This window comes from Schistocerca americana, chromosome 5 (genome assembly GCF_021461395.2).
Source record: "Schistocerca americana isolate TAMUIC-IGC-003095 chromosome 5, iqSchAmer2.1, whole genome shotgun sequence".
Classification (NCBI taxonomy): domain Eukaryota; kingdom Metazoa; phylum Arthropoda; class Insecta; order Orthoptera; family Acrididae; genus Schistocerca; species Schistocerca americana.
This window is the reverse complement of record NC_060123.1, coordinates 678,026,272-678,042,719: the sequence shown is the minus strand read 5'-3', so window position 1 is coordinate 678,042,719 and position 16,448 is coordinate 678,026,272. Positions and strand designations below refer to the sequence as shown.

The 16,448-nt window shown below is 41.5% G+C and overlaps 1 protein-coding gene across 1 annotated transcript in view; it reads left to right on the top strand.

The window, feature by feature from the left end:
• LOC124615494 (transitional endoplasmic reticulum ATPase TER94) overlaps nucleotides 1-16,448 on the top strand; it is a 58,487-nt gene that overhangs the window by 18,748 nt on the left and 23,291 nt on the right. Inside the window, exons 3-6 of the mRNA XM_047143438.1 lie at nucleotides 5,241-5,494; nucleotides 5,702-5,894; nucleotides 6,006-6,240; nucleotides 15,774-15,907. Coding sequence (XP_046999394.1) covers nucleotides 5,241-5,494; nucleotides 5,702-5,894; nucleotides 6,006-6,240; nucleotides 15,774-15,907 — 816 coding nt within the window. The remainder of the gene's footprint in view (nucleotides 1-5,240; nucleotides 5,495-5,701; nucleotides 5,895-6,005; nucleotides 6,241-15,773; nucleotides 15,908-16,448) is intronic.

Here is a 16,448-nt window from a genome sequence, read left to right as displayed (position 1 = left end):
ATAGCTCATCCAGGAAATCAGAGTGAAGGAAAAGGTGTCGACCTTTGCTGCTCGAAAATTATTCGCCAGTCGACAGCCCACCGTGCCTCAGACAGGAAAATACAGCACTGTCCTTGTTTCTCCTTGGCCGACAAAGGAGGCGGCCACGCAGACTTGCGACCTCACCTTTAGTGCCACGGTCGTCAGATCGGCCAGCGCAAAGATCGCCCGTTCAACCTCACCACTTTCGCCTGCCCACTCTACGGCTCACCCTTCATCGGGTTCTGCTAAATCTCGAGCCCAAAAGTCAGACACCAAGACTTCGAAAAAAGAGCATACTCGTGAAGATTTTGTACGTACCCCAACTTCACAACCATCAGTTCCTCCTTCATCTAAACATCATATTTCCAAGAAGGCTAATAAGAAACCCAGTTCATCTCCTCCTCCGCCAAGGCGTGTCTCATCTACAGCACCACCTGGCGGAAATCGCACTCGGCCGTCTTCTGTGTCGCCGAGGCGCACTGCTGGCGGCTGATCAACCGGCCGATTGCTGGTGGCAGGAGCTGCTCCTGAACAACCTATGGATCATGATCTTCTGCCTTCGGCTGAATGCCATTCCATGCTGTCGGTCGCAAGCTCTGAGCAGTCGTTGAGTTGACGGCAACCTTGGTCACATTCCTCCATTTTCTGTTCACCCTATGTCCATTATCCATTGGAATATCTGCGGCATTCGAGCCAATCGGGATGAATTGTCGATCCTCTTACGATCCTACTCGCCGGTCATCTTCTGTCTTCAGGAAGCAAAGCTGCGTCCCCATGACCGCTTTGTTCTCCCCCATTTTCAGTCCGTCCGATTTGATCTCCCCTCTGTAGAAGGCACTCCAGCCCATGGAGGACTCATGATTCTTCTCCATGATACTCTCCATTATCACCCAATCCACTTAAACACTTCCTTCCAAGCTGTCGCTGTCTGTCTTTCCCTTTCTGGATATACCTTTTCTCTTTGTACCGTATACATTCCATCGTCCACACCAATGGCACGAGCTGATCTCCTTCATCTTCTTGGTGAGCTTCCACCCCCCTATTTGCTGGTTGGGGACTTCAATGCCCACCACCCGCTTTGGGGATCTCCACATCGTTGTCACGTGGCTCACTATTGCTAGACGTCTTCCACCAAGCAGATCTAGTTTGCCTCAACACTGGGTCCCTACATTTTTGTCTGCCTCCACGACAAATTTCTCTCATTTGGACCTTTTGGTCGGTACTGTTCCGCTAGCTCGGCGCTTCGAATGGTTCGCCCTTGATGATACACACTCGAGTGATCACTTTCCATGTGTCCTTAGACTGCATCCTCAACTGCCCTATATGCGCCCGCGACGCTGGAAGTTTGCCCAAGCCGATTGGACACTTTTTTCGTCTCTAGCGACATTCGATGACCGTCACTTTCCTAGCGTCGACGATGAGGTCACACATATTACTGACGTTATTCTTACAGCTGCGGAACGTTCAATACCACGCACCTCCGAATTGCCCCGGTGCCCCCCAGTTCCTTGGTGGAACTCAATACGTGAGCGGCGACATGCTCTTCGCGTTTCCCGGCCACCGTCCTACTTTGGCCATCTGTATCCGCTATAAGCAGTTCTGTGCGCGATGCCGTCGCGTCATCCGTGATAGCAAGAAGGCAAGCTGGAAATTCTTTATTAGCTCATTTAACACCTTCACTCCCTCCTCGGAAGTTTGGAGTCGGATTTGACGGTTATCAGGTGCGCCTAGTTTCTCCCCGGTCTCTGGGCTCACTGTCGCGCGTGATACGTTAGTGGCCCCGTCGCAATTTCTAACTCCTTGGATAACACTTTGCTGAGATTTCGAGCTCTTCAAATTACCCGCCAGTGTTTCTCCCGAAGAAACGTGCAGCGGAAGTGCAACCTCTTGCTTTCTTCTCTCAAAATCGCGAAAGCTATAATACTGTTTTCTCCATGCGGGAACTCCAACATGCACTCTATTCTTCTCGCTTCTCCGCCCCAGGACCGGATGGTATCCACATCCAAATGTTGCTGCATTTATCAACCCATAGTCTGCGTTACCTCCTTCGCATTTATAATCGAATTTGGACCGACAGTACTTTTCCTAGACGATGGCGGGAAGCTATCGTCGTTCCTGTTCCGAAACCTGGAAAGGACATACATCTCCCTTCTAGCTATCGTCCCATTTCTCTCACGAGTAGTGTATGTAAGGTTTTGGAGCGTATGGTGAATTGCCGTTTAGCTTGGTGGCTGGAGTCCCGCAGTCTTTTAACACCAGCCCAATGCGGTTTCCGAAAGCATCGGTCTGCAGTTGACCATCTTGTTTTTCTCTCCACTTATATCATGAACAATTTTCTCCGGAAACGCCAAACAGTAGCAAAATTTTTTGATCTGGAGAGAGCATACGATACCTGTTGGAGGACAGGCATCCTCCGCACACTGGGGCTTTCGAGGTCGGCTGCCCCTTTTTCTTAGCGAATTTATGGCAGAGCGCACATTTAGAGTGTGGGTGAACACTACTCTCTCCTGTACTTTCTCCCAAGAAAACGGGGTACCCCAGGGTCCGTGCTAAGTGTTGTACTGTTTGCTATTGCCATAAATCCAATTATGGATTGTCTCCTTCCTGATGTCTCGGGCTCCCTCTTTGTGGACGATTTTGCGATCTTCTACAGCTCTCAACGGACCAGCCTTCTTGAACGACGTCTTCAACGATGTCTCGTTCGCCTCTACTCTTGGAGCACCGAAACCGGCTTCTGTTTTTCTCCCAGTAAGACCGTTTGTGTTAATTTTTGGCAACGTAAGGAGTTTCTTCCACCCTCCTTACATCTAGGACCTGTCAACCTTCCGTTTTCGGACGTCGCTAAATTCTTGGGTCTTATGTTTGACAGAAAACTGTGCTGGTCCTCCCACGTTTCCTATCTTTCGGCTCGCTGTCTGCGATCGCTGAACACCCTCCGTGTGCTGAATGGTACCTCCTGGGGAGCGGACCGAGTGGTCCTTCTCCGCCTCTATTGCGCCTTAGTGCGCTCGAAATTGGACTATGGAAGCATAGTTTACTCCTCCGCTCGGCCGTCCAGTCTTCGTCGTCTCGACTCTATCCACCACCGTGGATTACGTTTAGTGTCTGGAGCTTTTTACACCAGCCCTGTGGAAAGCCTTTATGCTGAGACTGCTGAACCTCCCATTGAAGTTGTGCGCCCTAATAAAAAAAAAAAAAACTGCTGAATCTCCGCTGTCCAATCGGCGAGCAGTCCTTCTGAGTTGTTATGCTAGCCATATGTCTTCCATGCCTGCTAATCCAGCCCATGACATTTTTTTCGACGCCTCGTTTGATGTAGGGTATGCAGGCCGCCCCTCCTCCCTGCTACCACCGGGAGTCCGCTTCCGTCAACTGCTCCATTCTCTTTCCTTCCGCTTTCCTAAAACCTTCTTGACAACTTGGGGTACAGCACTGCCTTGGTTCCGTCCCCGGATCTGCCTGCTCTGTGACCTTTGTCAATTTCCCAAGGATGGTACCCCTTCACTTGTTTATCATCGGGCATTTTCTGCTCTATGTGCACAAATAAAGGAAGCCACATTTATTTACACCGATGGCTCGAAAACATCGTTAGGTGTAGGGAGTGCCTATATTGTTGGCAACACCCCAAATCAATTTCGGCTTCCCGACCAGTGTTCGGTTTATACTGCGGAGCTTTATGCTGTTCTCCAGGCTGTCCACTACATCCACCGCCATCAGCGGATGCAGTATGTTATCTCCTCAGATGCTCTCAGCTCTCTCCTCAGTTTCCAAGCTCTTACCCTGTGCACCCTCTGGTCCACCGGATTCAGGACTGTCTGCGCTTGCTCCACCTGGAGGGCGTCTCGGTGGCGTTCCTATGGCTCCCGGGACACGTTGGTATCTGTGGAAATGAGGCGGCCGATATTGCGGCCAAGGCTGCAGTCTCTCTTGTTCGACCAGCTATTCAGTTGATTCCCTTCGCCGATCTACGGAGCATTTTAAGTCGCCGTGTTGTTCTTTTATGGCACGCACATTGGTCGACACTTCCCCATAATAAATTGCGGGACGTGAAAGCTCTTCCTTGTGCTTGGACCTCTTCCTCCCGAACGCGTCGTCAGGAGGAGGTAATTTTAACTAGACTCCGGATAGGGCACTGTCTTTTTAGCCATCGACATCTTTTAAGTGGCGATCCTCCCCCACTCTGTCCTCACTGCTCTCAGCTGTGGACGGTAAGACACCTTTTAATTGAGTGCCCCTATTTTACTCCGTTACGTGCCGGCCTACAGCTTTCGCCTGATATATCGTCAATTTTAGCAGATGACACGCGCTCGGCCGATCGCATTCTCGAGTTTATTAGTGCCAGTGAAATGACGTCAGTCATTTGAAGCTTTTAGTTTCTCCAATTTTTTGAGTTTCTTTTCCATAGCTGCTGGTTTCCATTTTCGGTTTTTACTGTTTCCTAAGTCACTGACCGAGCGCTAATGACCATAGCAGTTTTGCGCCTAAAAAGAGAGAGAGAGAGAGAGAGAGAGAGAGAGAGAGAGAGAGAGAGAGAGAGGAGGAGAAGAAGAAGAAGAAGATAGCTAACGCACACACTGCTCTGTATCACAGTGGGGAAGATATTCCATGATCAGGATGTGACTGGCAAGGGGTGAAAAGGTAGTGGCCTAAATTTTCTGTTCACCATTCCTTGTGCTACTGTTCTGTTGTTAATTTGAAACCAGTGCCTTGGAGTAAGAGTATGTGATATTGTTACTGGGTGATCTATTTGTCAGGTGGGTATGTGAAGTATGTTATTAAAAAGTATTAAGTTACATTCCATCACTGGATTTTATCCTTTTTCATAAATGACAGCTTAAAAGCCTTTCACACTACTCAGTTACTTGTATGAAACTTGTGCCATATTGTCTGCCACTCGAGTAAATAAAATCTGTGTGTGAGTGAACTTGTGTATGCTAAAGACAGAGTGGAAAAATTTTTCCATTTCCATGTATAATACACTATTAAGTGATGCTATTGCCTGTACATCCATGGCTAAAGCTAGTCACAGATTGTACACAAATGAGCCACGTCCATTATCAACATACTTTGCTTGGTCAACATGAAAATGTAATTACTGGATAATGTCCTCTATTGCAGCTCTGGCAATCGTTTTAAGATATGTAATAATTCAGATATTATGTGGAGAAGATATATTGGAAATTAACAGATAATGTTTATGGTGTGCTTTGCTCTTTCAGGCCAAAATGGATGAACTGCAACTGTTCAGGGGAGACTCTGTTCTTCTGAAAGGAAAACGGCGAAAAGAAACTGTATGCATTGTTCTGTCAGATGACAGCTGCCCAGATGAAAAAATACGGATGAACCGTGTTGTTAGGAATAATTTGAGAGTCCGATTATCAGATATTGTCTCAGTCCAGTCATGTCCTGATGTTAAATATGGCAAAAGGATACATGTTCTCCCAATTGATGACACAGTTGAAGGCTTAACTGGGTAAGAAAATGATAATTCAAATTTTCATGTTTAATGGCATTGTAGCTTCTAAATTTTGTCAGCTTCTGAAGAAATACACACAGAAATCTGATTTGGTTCATAATGTTTTTGCTTTCAGGGGTCTATTTTTTTGTGTATACTATTGCATGAACTTTGTGCCTTTCAAATACAGTAACTTAGTTTTTCATATGTATATGACTATTTTAGGAATTTGTTTGAGGTATATCTCAAACCATATTTCCTTGAAGCGTACCGACCCATACACAAGGATGATACTTTCATTGTACGAGGCGGCATGAGGGCTGTGGAATTCAAAGTAGTTGAAACTGATCCTTCGCCATATTGCATTGTTGCTCCAGACACAGTCATTCATTGTGAGGGAGATCCAATAAAACGTGAGGTATCAAATTTGTACTATTGTTTAATTTCACCTAATAAGCAATACTTTTCTATGCATATTTATACATTCAAACAATTGCAGACATTTGTAAAACAATTTTTGTGTGCTTAGGAAGAAGAAGAGGCATTGAATGCTGTCGGCTATGATGATATAGGTGGTTGCAGGAAACAGCTTGCACAAATAAAAGAGATGGTTGAATTGCCGTTACGTCACCCGAGTCTCTTCAAAGCCATAGGTGTCAAACCACCTCGAGGCATACTGCTTTATGGGCCTCCTGGTACAGGAAAGACACTAATTGCTCGTGCAGTAGCCAATGAAACAGGAGCATTTTTCTTTCTCATAAATGGTTGGTGACATATTTTGAGCTTATTGCATTAATAAAAATTGCTATATAAATTTTACACTTTTTTCTGTTTTGTGGATATCAACTGTATAAAGTTTTGCTGGTACACCAATGTTTCATGTTTCTTTTTTTTTTATCAAGTGAAATTGTAACTACTACTGATACACACATTTTTTAAAAAGCTGTCCCAGCTTTCTTAATTGTTAGTTTTTTCCTTGGGGAAGAGAAGAACGATAGATTAGGAAAGGTTGGAAAGAAGGGCAGGTTGCTTGGATCACAAATTGTGTGGGTCTCTCTTAATGTTTGGTCTAACTATTTGGATCCTACAATTTGATCTCGGTCATTAACTTTCCAACACAGGTGGATAAAGACAGTAAGACACTGATTGATAATGTTTCCTTTGGTGAAGCTCAAAGCAATAAAGTAACTGTTTACCAAGTAACAAATGCTTTCTCTGATTATGATGCACAGTTAGTTATGATGAATAAGATATTGCCTTACAACACGAATACTCCTTAGTGGAAATCAGTTTAAATGATTGACTCCATGACAAATGTTTTTAAGAATAGTTTACAGGAGATGACCTAGGGTGAAATTTGTATCGAACCAAATGACAACATAAAATTCAATCTGTTCCATGACAAAATTGTCATTATTTTAAAATAGCTCTCCACATAAGCTTATCAGAAACAGCAATGTTAAAAAACTGTGGGTCACTAGAGGGATTAAAGTATCTTGTGAAAGAATAAGGGAAATGTCGTTTGGCTAAAAGAAGTAGGGATCCTGCAGTACTCAAAATTGCTAAAGAGAGAGTTGTTAAAAATCAAGGAACATGCACATAATGTGAGAAATAAGTAATTTCAATAATAGACTTACGCCTATATGTAATGTTGTGAAACAAGAGGAAGACAACCAGCCTCATAAAGACATCACTATTGAACTGAATAGAAGGGTTATAAATAATGAGTAATGAGTAGCAAATGTATTTAATAACCAGTTCTTAAATATAATAGAAAGTGTAGGGACAAACAGTTACAGAAAAATCACGTAAGTGTGTTGAAAAAATTAATTCTAATAAAATCCAATCAAATGAATGTATAACCAATTTCTTCTTCTTCTGAAATTAGGAAAATTGTATGGTATCTGAAAAATAAAAAAAAATAAAAATAAAAGCTCATCTGGTTTTGATGGTGTTTCTAACAAGAGTACTAAAGATTTATTCCCGTATAATAAGCCTGGTCTAATCTGAAATACATAATGCATCACTAACTCAAAGCATTTTTCCAGAGGTACTGCCATTCTTAAATCCCTCTAAAAAGATAACTAGTGACCTGTTTCACTGCTGACACCACTTTTCAAAATTTTTGAGATGATGGTGTATTATAGAATATCTCATCTTATTAATAATATTATGAAAAGGAAAGTTGCCACTCACCATACAACTGAGACGCAGATAGGTACAACAAAAAGACTGTCATTATTATTAACAGTAATATCCTCAGCAAGTCGCAGTTAGTATTTCATTTACTAACAAGGGAACCTCCCCATCGCACCCCCCTCAGATTTAGTTATAATTTGGCGCAGTGGATAGGCCTTGAAAAACTGAACACAGATCAATCGAGAAAACAGGAAGAAGTTGTGTGGACCTATGAAAAAATAAGCAAAATATACAAACTGAGTAGCCCATGAGCAACATGGAGGATGACGTGAACATGGGCGCGACGTGGTCCCGTGGTTAGCGTGAGCAGCTGTGGAGCGAGAGGTCCTTGGTTAAAGTGTTCCCTCGAGTGGAAATTTTACTTACTTTATTTTTGCAAAGTTATGATCTTTCCTTTTGTTAATTGATGTCTCTGTTCACTGTAATAAGTTTAGTGTGTGTGTTGCGACCGCACCGCAAAACTGTGCGATTAGTAGACAAAAGGACGTGCCTCTCCAATGGGAACCGAAAATATTTGAATTCAAGGTCATAGGTCAACCAATTCCTCCACAGGAAAACACGTCTGTTATATTCTATACGACACTAGTGACGGCATGTGCGTCAAATGACAGGAATGTGTTGTTGACCCACCTAACTTGCACACTTGGCGAATGGGTAAAAAGATTCTTCTACCTTGCCCGATTTAGGTTTTCTTGTGGATGTGATAATCACTTCCAAAAAAGTGATGAAAACATAAGAGTGTCACATAAACTGTAACAAATGAATGCAACAGTTTCACAGTCGCACAGTTTTCTCTGTGCTCTGTCAAAACATATGTTTTTAACTTTTTCAAATTTTTCCGTGTGTAGACCGTCAAATCCTGCATATGTCCAAGCAAATCTGAACATGTCCTAGAATTTCGGAGAGCGAAGTTGATTATGTGCGAGTGCCTGAACTTTGATAATTGTCTGAAAATAAAAAATTAAAATTATCACTCGAAGGAAGACTTGAACCAAGGATCTCTCATTCCGCAGCTGCTCACGCTAACCACGGTACGACGACGCTCCTGTGCTCACATCACCCTTAATGTTGTCCATGGACTACTCAGTTTGTATATTTTGCTTATTTTTTCATACTTCCACACAACTTCTTCCTGTTTTCTCGATTGATCTGTGTTCAGTTTTTCAAGGCCTATCCACTATGCCAACTTATAACTAAATCTGAGGGGGGGTGCGATGGGGAGGTTCCCTTGTAAGAATGTTATTTACATGGTTATTCATCAGATATTAAGAGTGTTGGATAATAAAATAGTGTCAGTTGGTATTTTCTGTGACCTATCTAAGGTTTTTTGTGTTAATCACAGTATTCTCAGAGATAGATTGAAGTTTTATGGAATTGTTGGTATAGCCAACCAGTGAATAATGTTATATATAACCAAGATATTGCAGAAAGTTGTACTTAGTAATTCAAGGAGTGTATCTGGGGACAATGCTGAGCACAAAGAAATCACATGTGAGGTCCCCAAAGCTCAGTCTAGTACCTCTTTTATTCTTCAGTGTAAAAGATCTTCTGTCTACTGTACAGTTAGCAGAATTTTTTTTAAGATAACTCTAGAGCATTTTAGTCAATCCAAGCATATATACAGAAACAGAAGGGGCAAACAAAGTTCATAAGTGTCGTTGACTAGTTTTCTTGGAATGGTCTCGCCCTTAGTTTAAAAAAATGCAACATATTCAATTCTGCACATTTAGTAGTACTACACTAATTATATATCAGTGTAACACATGGCAAGGAAATAATAAATAAGGTGGCAACTTCAAAATTTGTAGGTGTCCATATTTATGAGAATTTAAATTGGGAAAAGCACATTTTGGAACTCGTAAAGCAGCTTAGTTCAGCCACATTTGCATTTAGAATCATTGCAAATCTTGGGAATGAGTAAGTTGACATATTTTTATTTAATGTCATATAGAACAATTTTGTGGGGTAACTTATCTTTAAACAAGATAAGCAGGGCAGTAGATAGTGTAGAACTGGTCATGTGATTTTCCACGGCTTAAGTAAGTCAAGAGTCATTTTGGTGCATACATACTAATTTGCTATATGGATTCAGTGCAGTGCAGTGCAGTGCAGTGCAGTAAGGCACATTGGCATGATGATGTGACAAAATGGCAGAAAGGAGTTATCGTCTTTGGCTATGCCCTTGACCAAATCATTAGTAAAGCCAGTATTACGTGATCCACCTGTCATATAAAAGTCTGCATCAACACCCCAAGCACACAAGTCTAAAACTGCCAGCTTCTTTTTGGTAGCTCTAGTACACAATATACCTAACTTGTAAGTCTGCACCAACACCCCAGGGATACACAGTTGTACCTGCAGGCTTGTTTATATAGTTGAATGTGTAATTTAATATTTTTATGAAGCTACTATTTACTCAATAGTGAAATTTTCTGTGTTGTATGTTCATATATATTAAGCACTTACTGTTGTGTTGTGCAGCTAGAAAGAAATTACATTACGGTTATACAGAATTATGAACTAAAGTGTTAGTTCATGCCGTTCAGGTACAAGCAAATGATTTAGTCTATCTTTCACATTATTTGTATGTGGAGGACACAATTATCCATGCAGCACTTGTGTGTCAGTGGCTGCTGTAGTCATTAGAAGGGTAGAATGACAGCTTAATGCCAGGAGTAGGAATTAGGTTGGCTGGGAAGTGTGTGTGAAGGCAGAGACACATACTCCCTCTTAATGAAAGATCCACAGAAATTTAGGAACTTCGTCAGAATGGATTTGTCTTGGTTTGACAAGCTGGTATTGATTTACATTAGGGGTTCTTGCAACTGACACAGTAATGAGGGAACCATCACATACTCTGTTTCCGTAATTTTATTTTGTGCGTGCGTGCGTGCGCGCTCGCGCCTGTCACTCTTCAGCTTGGCACAGTAGTGTGACCTCAATGATGGAAAAGGGCTTTTACAGTCCTCGATATTCGTGGTCAGCACAACCTTTCCAACTCTTGTGGCTATCCTCACAACATTTTGCTTCCTGGCATACTGAAATAACACAAAACATGCAATCAGAACCCATACATGTTGTGATATGTCCACACGTGTATTGTAAAATTATATGCACGTTTGTGTAAATGTATAAAGTCAACATTAAGCATTTGTTGCCATACCATATTATGGTACATTGTATCTTAAGGAATCGGACACCTTTCCTTGTTGTGTTAGATATACAGCTTTTCTCAACGAGAATACAAAAAAGAGAATTTTCATTTGTTTTATTACTGTATTTATAAAAAAAATTACTCGCCGAAAAATGTGTAGGATATCTTGTCTGCTGGCCACAGATGAAAACAGTAACAATCAGAAAGCCCGCCTGATATGCTGCATGTGCGTGTGTGCATCTCCTCTACTGTGCATGCATGGATCCATGACATACAGAAAGGCTCCTATTTCTCCATGGCAGATAAACAATTTGTTAAAATCATAGCTTCACCTTTTCTGCCATTAGGTGGCAGGCTGTCTACACAAGACTTGTTCACTTTAGATATGTTATGTAACACTGGCTTACAAAGTTGCCTAATGTGGTGGTGTACGTCTGTTGTGTCATCCAGCTCTGATGAGTTGCTATGTTTCCTCTCTTCAAATGATACAGTTGTTGAGTGTACAGACAGCATGATGAAGCACTTAACCCTCAGTGCATGGAGGGATCAGAAGGTGGTTCCCCCCCCCCCCCCCCCCTCCTCCCCCGTACTAAGACTTCGACCAACTCATTCCAGTTACTGTGAATATAGACGAGGTCAATTGATTTCACAGTTCTGTCACAGTGTTACGAAAAAAAGGTATGTTCATGACGAGTATACTATTTGTACACTCATGTCTTCAAAGATAACAGCATGTTAAAAGTGCAGCCCATGTGTTTCTGATTGGACAAACACTCTGGCACTCTGTAGCACCTCACCAGACCCACTAATTCATCCAATCTTAATTCCATAGAAATTGTCTGGTACTATTTGGCACAGCAGGTGAAATATGATGTTGTAGCTCTGGAGGGTCTAATCATCAGTGAGTAGTTTCTGTTGGATATGACACAATTGAAGCAGCTCTCTTTTTCTTGTCAAATTATGAATGAGGTCGTTATTGGCATGGTAGTGGTGTTGCACAGTACAAACAGTGTGATGTCTCCTGGGAATGAGTGACTTTTTTTTCTCTCTAATTTGGTCATAATAGTTGAACCCCTGATAATTAGGGATCAGATTTTAATTTCTGAGGAAATTGGTTCTGAGTGAGTGACTTTAGTATGAAAAGAAAAGTTATGACTTTGCCTTGGGTTGTTCTTTGGAGAAACCCACGCAATAATAACTGTTGAAAACTGATATATGAATTAAGCTTGCTAATGAATAAAATCCTTGGCTGCAGTAATTTATTGCTGAATCAGTTATCAGAATTACCTTTTGGAAATTAAAACATGTCTTGCTATGACATTTGTGTGTGGTTGAGAGGATTGCTGTAAATTTCTTCCATAATTATTTCAGATACGGTAGCAAGAGATTTGGGATTCAATCCCAAGTTACTTATTGCTTCTTTCACCTCTGGCAATGACTTATGTATGTCAGAAATGTCAGTGCTTCATCATGGTTTGCAGTTCGTATTAAACCTTAACCATTGCTGCCCCTATGCTATCCCCCTCCAGAACTGACTGGGGAAGTCTGTTCAAAGGTCTGAGGAAGGCGAGGACAAATAATTCCAGGACCATGCCTACTAGGAAAGCACCGACCTCTGGGTTGATTATTGTACTAAATGTGACAGTGATGATGATATAGCCATATCAGCTGTAGAATTTGACATAAGCATCTCGGCTACAACCTTGTCACGTATTTATGTTGAGTCTGCTGTGATACGCAGTTCATTGTCTAATGAGATTAACCTTTTGCTAAGGCATTTGGATTGATACAGTAGTCCATACCTGGCTAACAAGCATACTTCCCTCTGATGACTTCTGTGTTCATAGTTCTTCTAACCCTTGTAATGCTGAGTGTCATGGATTTGCATTGCACCACTTTATCGCTAGTAAATGGAAGTTACCTGTTTCTGTGTGCCAGTGCTTGTGGTAGGTGCAGATTATAGATGAGGCTAACAACACTTCTGACACGTACAGCCACACCTGGACTTCAGACTTGAAAATGTTTTTCTGTGTCCTATCTCACAACTTAATATATTGGAAATTGTTTTGTTACTGGTACAACCTTTGAAGAATATTTGTCGTTTTACCATTCCTGATGCCAAACCTGTACTCTAGTAGTAAGTAAAAGCCCTAGGTGCAAGATAATGTCAAGTGTGCTCCAATCACCTTTGTTTTAGTCTTGTCGTGAGCGCATAGTTTTGCATGGACACAGCCACATATGAAGGAACCAGCCGTGCCATATGGTGGTATAACTACCAACACATCTGTCTGAATGGACTTTGTCATACTGTGGTTTTTGGCAAGCCCAGTTGTAGAAAATTCTGTTTGTAGATTTTGATAAAGAGTTGCATTATGTCTTATGTCCAAAGGGTCATTTTAATCCCCTCCGTATTCTAACTTCTTTGTGTTTTGTATATCTGAATAGTTCTTAAAATATAACCATTAGTTCCACAAACATGTGCTAGCAATCACCAGTATTCCTTTTCCTCTACCTCCCTATGTGATTTTATGACAGAACTTGTTGAAATTGGGAAAAAACTTGACAGAAAAAATTATAACTATACAAGAAGCTGTGAAAGGTGAAAAACTGAATGCTAGCAAGACCAGCAGGAATCTATATTACTAAACATCTACCCTAGAACCCAGTTCCAGGTTGCCTGTATGACTGCTTTCAGAGGCAACACAAATTTGATTTTCAATATTTCATATAATTATTGACTGAATTTATAATGCTGCCATAATCTCCACATGAGGTACACTATGTGATCAAAAGTATCTGGGCGCCTGGCTGAAAAAACTTAAAAGTTTGTGGTGCCCTCCATTGGTAATGCTGGTATTTAGTGTGGTGTTGGTCCACCCTTAGCTTCTACTCTCACAGGCACACATTCAATCAGATGCTGCAGGGTTTCTTGGGGAATGGCAGGTCATTCTTCACAGAGTGCTGAACTGAAGAGGTGTGGATGTTTTTCGGTGAGGCCTGGCACGAAGTCGACATTCTAAACCCTCTCACAGGTATTCTAGAGGATTCAGGTCAGGACTCTGTGCAGGCCAATCCATTACAGGGATGTTATTGTTGTGTAACCAGTCCGCCACAAGCCATGCATTATGAACAGGTGTAGGATCGTGTTGAAAGGTGCAGTCGCCATCCCCAAATTGATCTTCAACCGTGGGAAGCAAGGTGGTTCTTAAAACATCAATGTAGGCCTGTGCTGTGATAGTGCCATGCAAAACAACAGGGGGGATGCAATCCCCCTCTGTGAAAAGCACGAGCACACCATAACACCACCGCCTCCGAATTTTACTGTTGGTACTACACACGCTGGTAGATGACGTTCACTGGGCATTCACCGTACCAACACCCTGCCATTGGATCGCCACATTGTGTACTGTGATTCATCACTCCACACAATGTTTTCCCAACGTTTACGCTCCTTATATCAGGCAAGGTGTCGTTTGGCATTTACTGGTGTGATGTGTAGCTTATGAGCAGCCACATGACCACGAAATCAGTTTTCTCACCTCCTGCCTATCTGTCATAATACTTGCAGTGGATCCTGATGCAGTTTGGAATTCCTGTCTGATGGTCTGTATAGATGTCTGCCTGTTACACATTATAACCCTCTTCAACTGTTGGCGGTTCTGTCAGTCAACAGACGAGGTTGGCCTCTACACTTTTGTGCTGTACGTGTCCCTTCACGTTTCCACTTCACTATCACATCGGAAACAGTGGACCTAGGGATGTTTAGGAGTGTGGAAATATAGCGTACAGACGTATGACACAAGTGACACCCAGTCACCTGACCGCGTTCGAAGTCTGTAAGTTCTGCGGAGCGCCCCACTCTGCTCTCACGATGTCTACTGTGGTCGCTGATATGGAGTACCTGGCAGTAGGTGGCAGCACACTGCACCTAATATGAAAACGTATGTTTTGGCGGTGTCTGGATACTTTTGATCGCATAGTATAACTAGACTTTTTCATCCTGTATTTGGAATGAGAGCACTTGGTAACCTGCAGCAAATTTGACATACACTTTCAGACCTTTATGAAACTTTTTCTTGTGGACATGCCCACAAAATGATAGAAAGGGAAAAGTTTATTGCTTATGACATTCTTGCTGTTTGTGCAGTAAAACTTCAGCATCAGATATGATTATTTTAATATATTACTTCTTTACTACCAACTCTACTCTCACCATGGTTTGAAAGGTGTATGTAAATGCAAAAAGAATATCGTACAACACACAGTTCAGGAGATATAATATCAAAGATTTAGATTTGTGAATGATAAACTTCTGCTTAAAAGGCACGCAGTAAAACTTGAGTATCAGGGCATGGCATTTTAATTTATTTCTTTACTACTAAGTATTCACAACTTGCTTGCAGACAGTCTCTTTACATATATCACTGAATATACCTGCAGAATTATGTCATTGTGTGACACGTAGTTCAGAATATATGATACCATAAACATTGAGGTACATGGAAACCATAATTTCACTGAAAGTGGAACGCAAATTGGGTGGACTATATAGAGTCAGTGTCTCCTAATGAGAGCACGCAGCAACTTCCAGCAAAACTTTAAGCATAATTTCAAACATAACTTTTTCTTGTTTACATGCTTAACATCAGATATTTAACACATAACTTATTTGTAAAGTAATCAGATGTCTGATGCCATTTTATAAGTGGTAATTATATTATTTACAGAATCAGGACTTTACTAGTACGAATATAAGTTCGAAAAACTGAAGAGAAATATGAAAACTAAAATACTTTGTAGTGGTGGTAACTACAGAAACATAATTCAATGAAAATTTATACAGAGATAGAAATAAGCCTGTCATAAGCTGTTGAATATATTTTCAGCAAAATTTTTGTTCCATTTAATGTGAAATCGATTACTGTACCATGAAACTGTTTACAGGGCCTGAGATTATGAGCAAACTTGCTGGGGAATCTGAAAGCAACCTGCGGAAAGCTTTTGAGGAAGCTGACAAGAATGCTCCTGCGATTATCTTTATTGATGAACTTGATGCAATTGCTCCAAAAAGAGAGAAGGTGCGTTAGAATCAGCACATGCTTTTGTGGTTGCTTATAATGTGTGTCTGAATTCTTTTTACATTCTTCTACTAGTGGAACTGTTACGAGAAAAACAATGTCAGTGTCATAACAAAGATAATCTTTGGAAAAAAGACACTATGGAAAAAAGTGATTTATGTGTATATTGCACATTTTTACCTACTCCATACATTATCACAGAGCACATTGTAAATTGTGACTGGATTTGACCATGTGACAATGCTTGTCGTAGATATGTTGATTTACATATGCCCCCTATGTGTTGATTCTTAAGACAGGCATAGTTGAAACCAATCACAATTTAAAATGTGTCTTGGGTATGAAGATACCTTTGGTTGATCTTTACTTCTGTTCTGCATATTGACAATTGGGAGGGACCATTATGCAGCTCTGTGAGACAACTCTTCCTCCTCCTCCACCACGCCCCCCCCCCCCCCTCCCCCCTTTCGTTTGTAGGAGCTGATGGTTTCTTGTAAGTTAATATCAGTGTTACTTAATGCTTTACTTTTAATGTAGCATC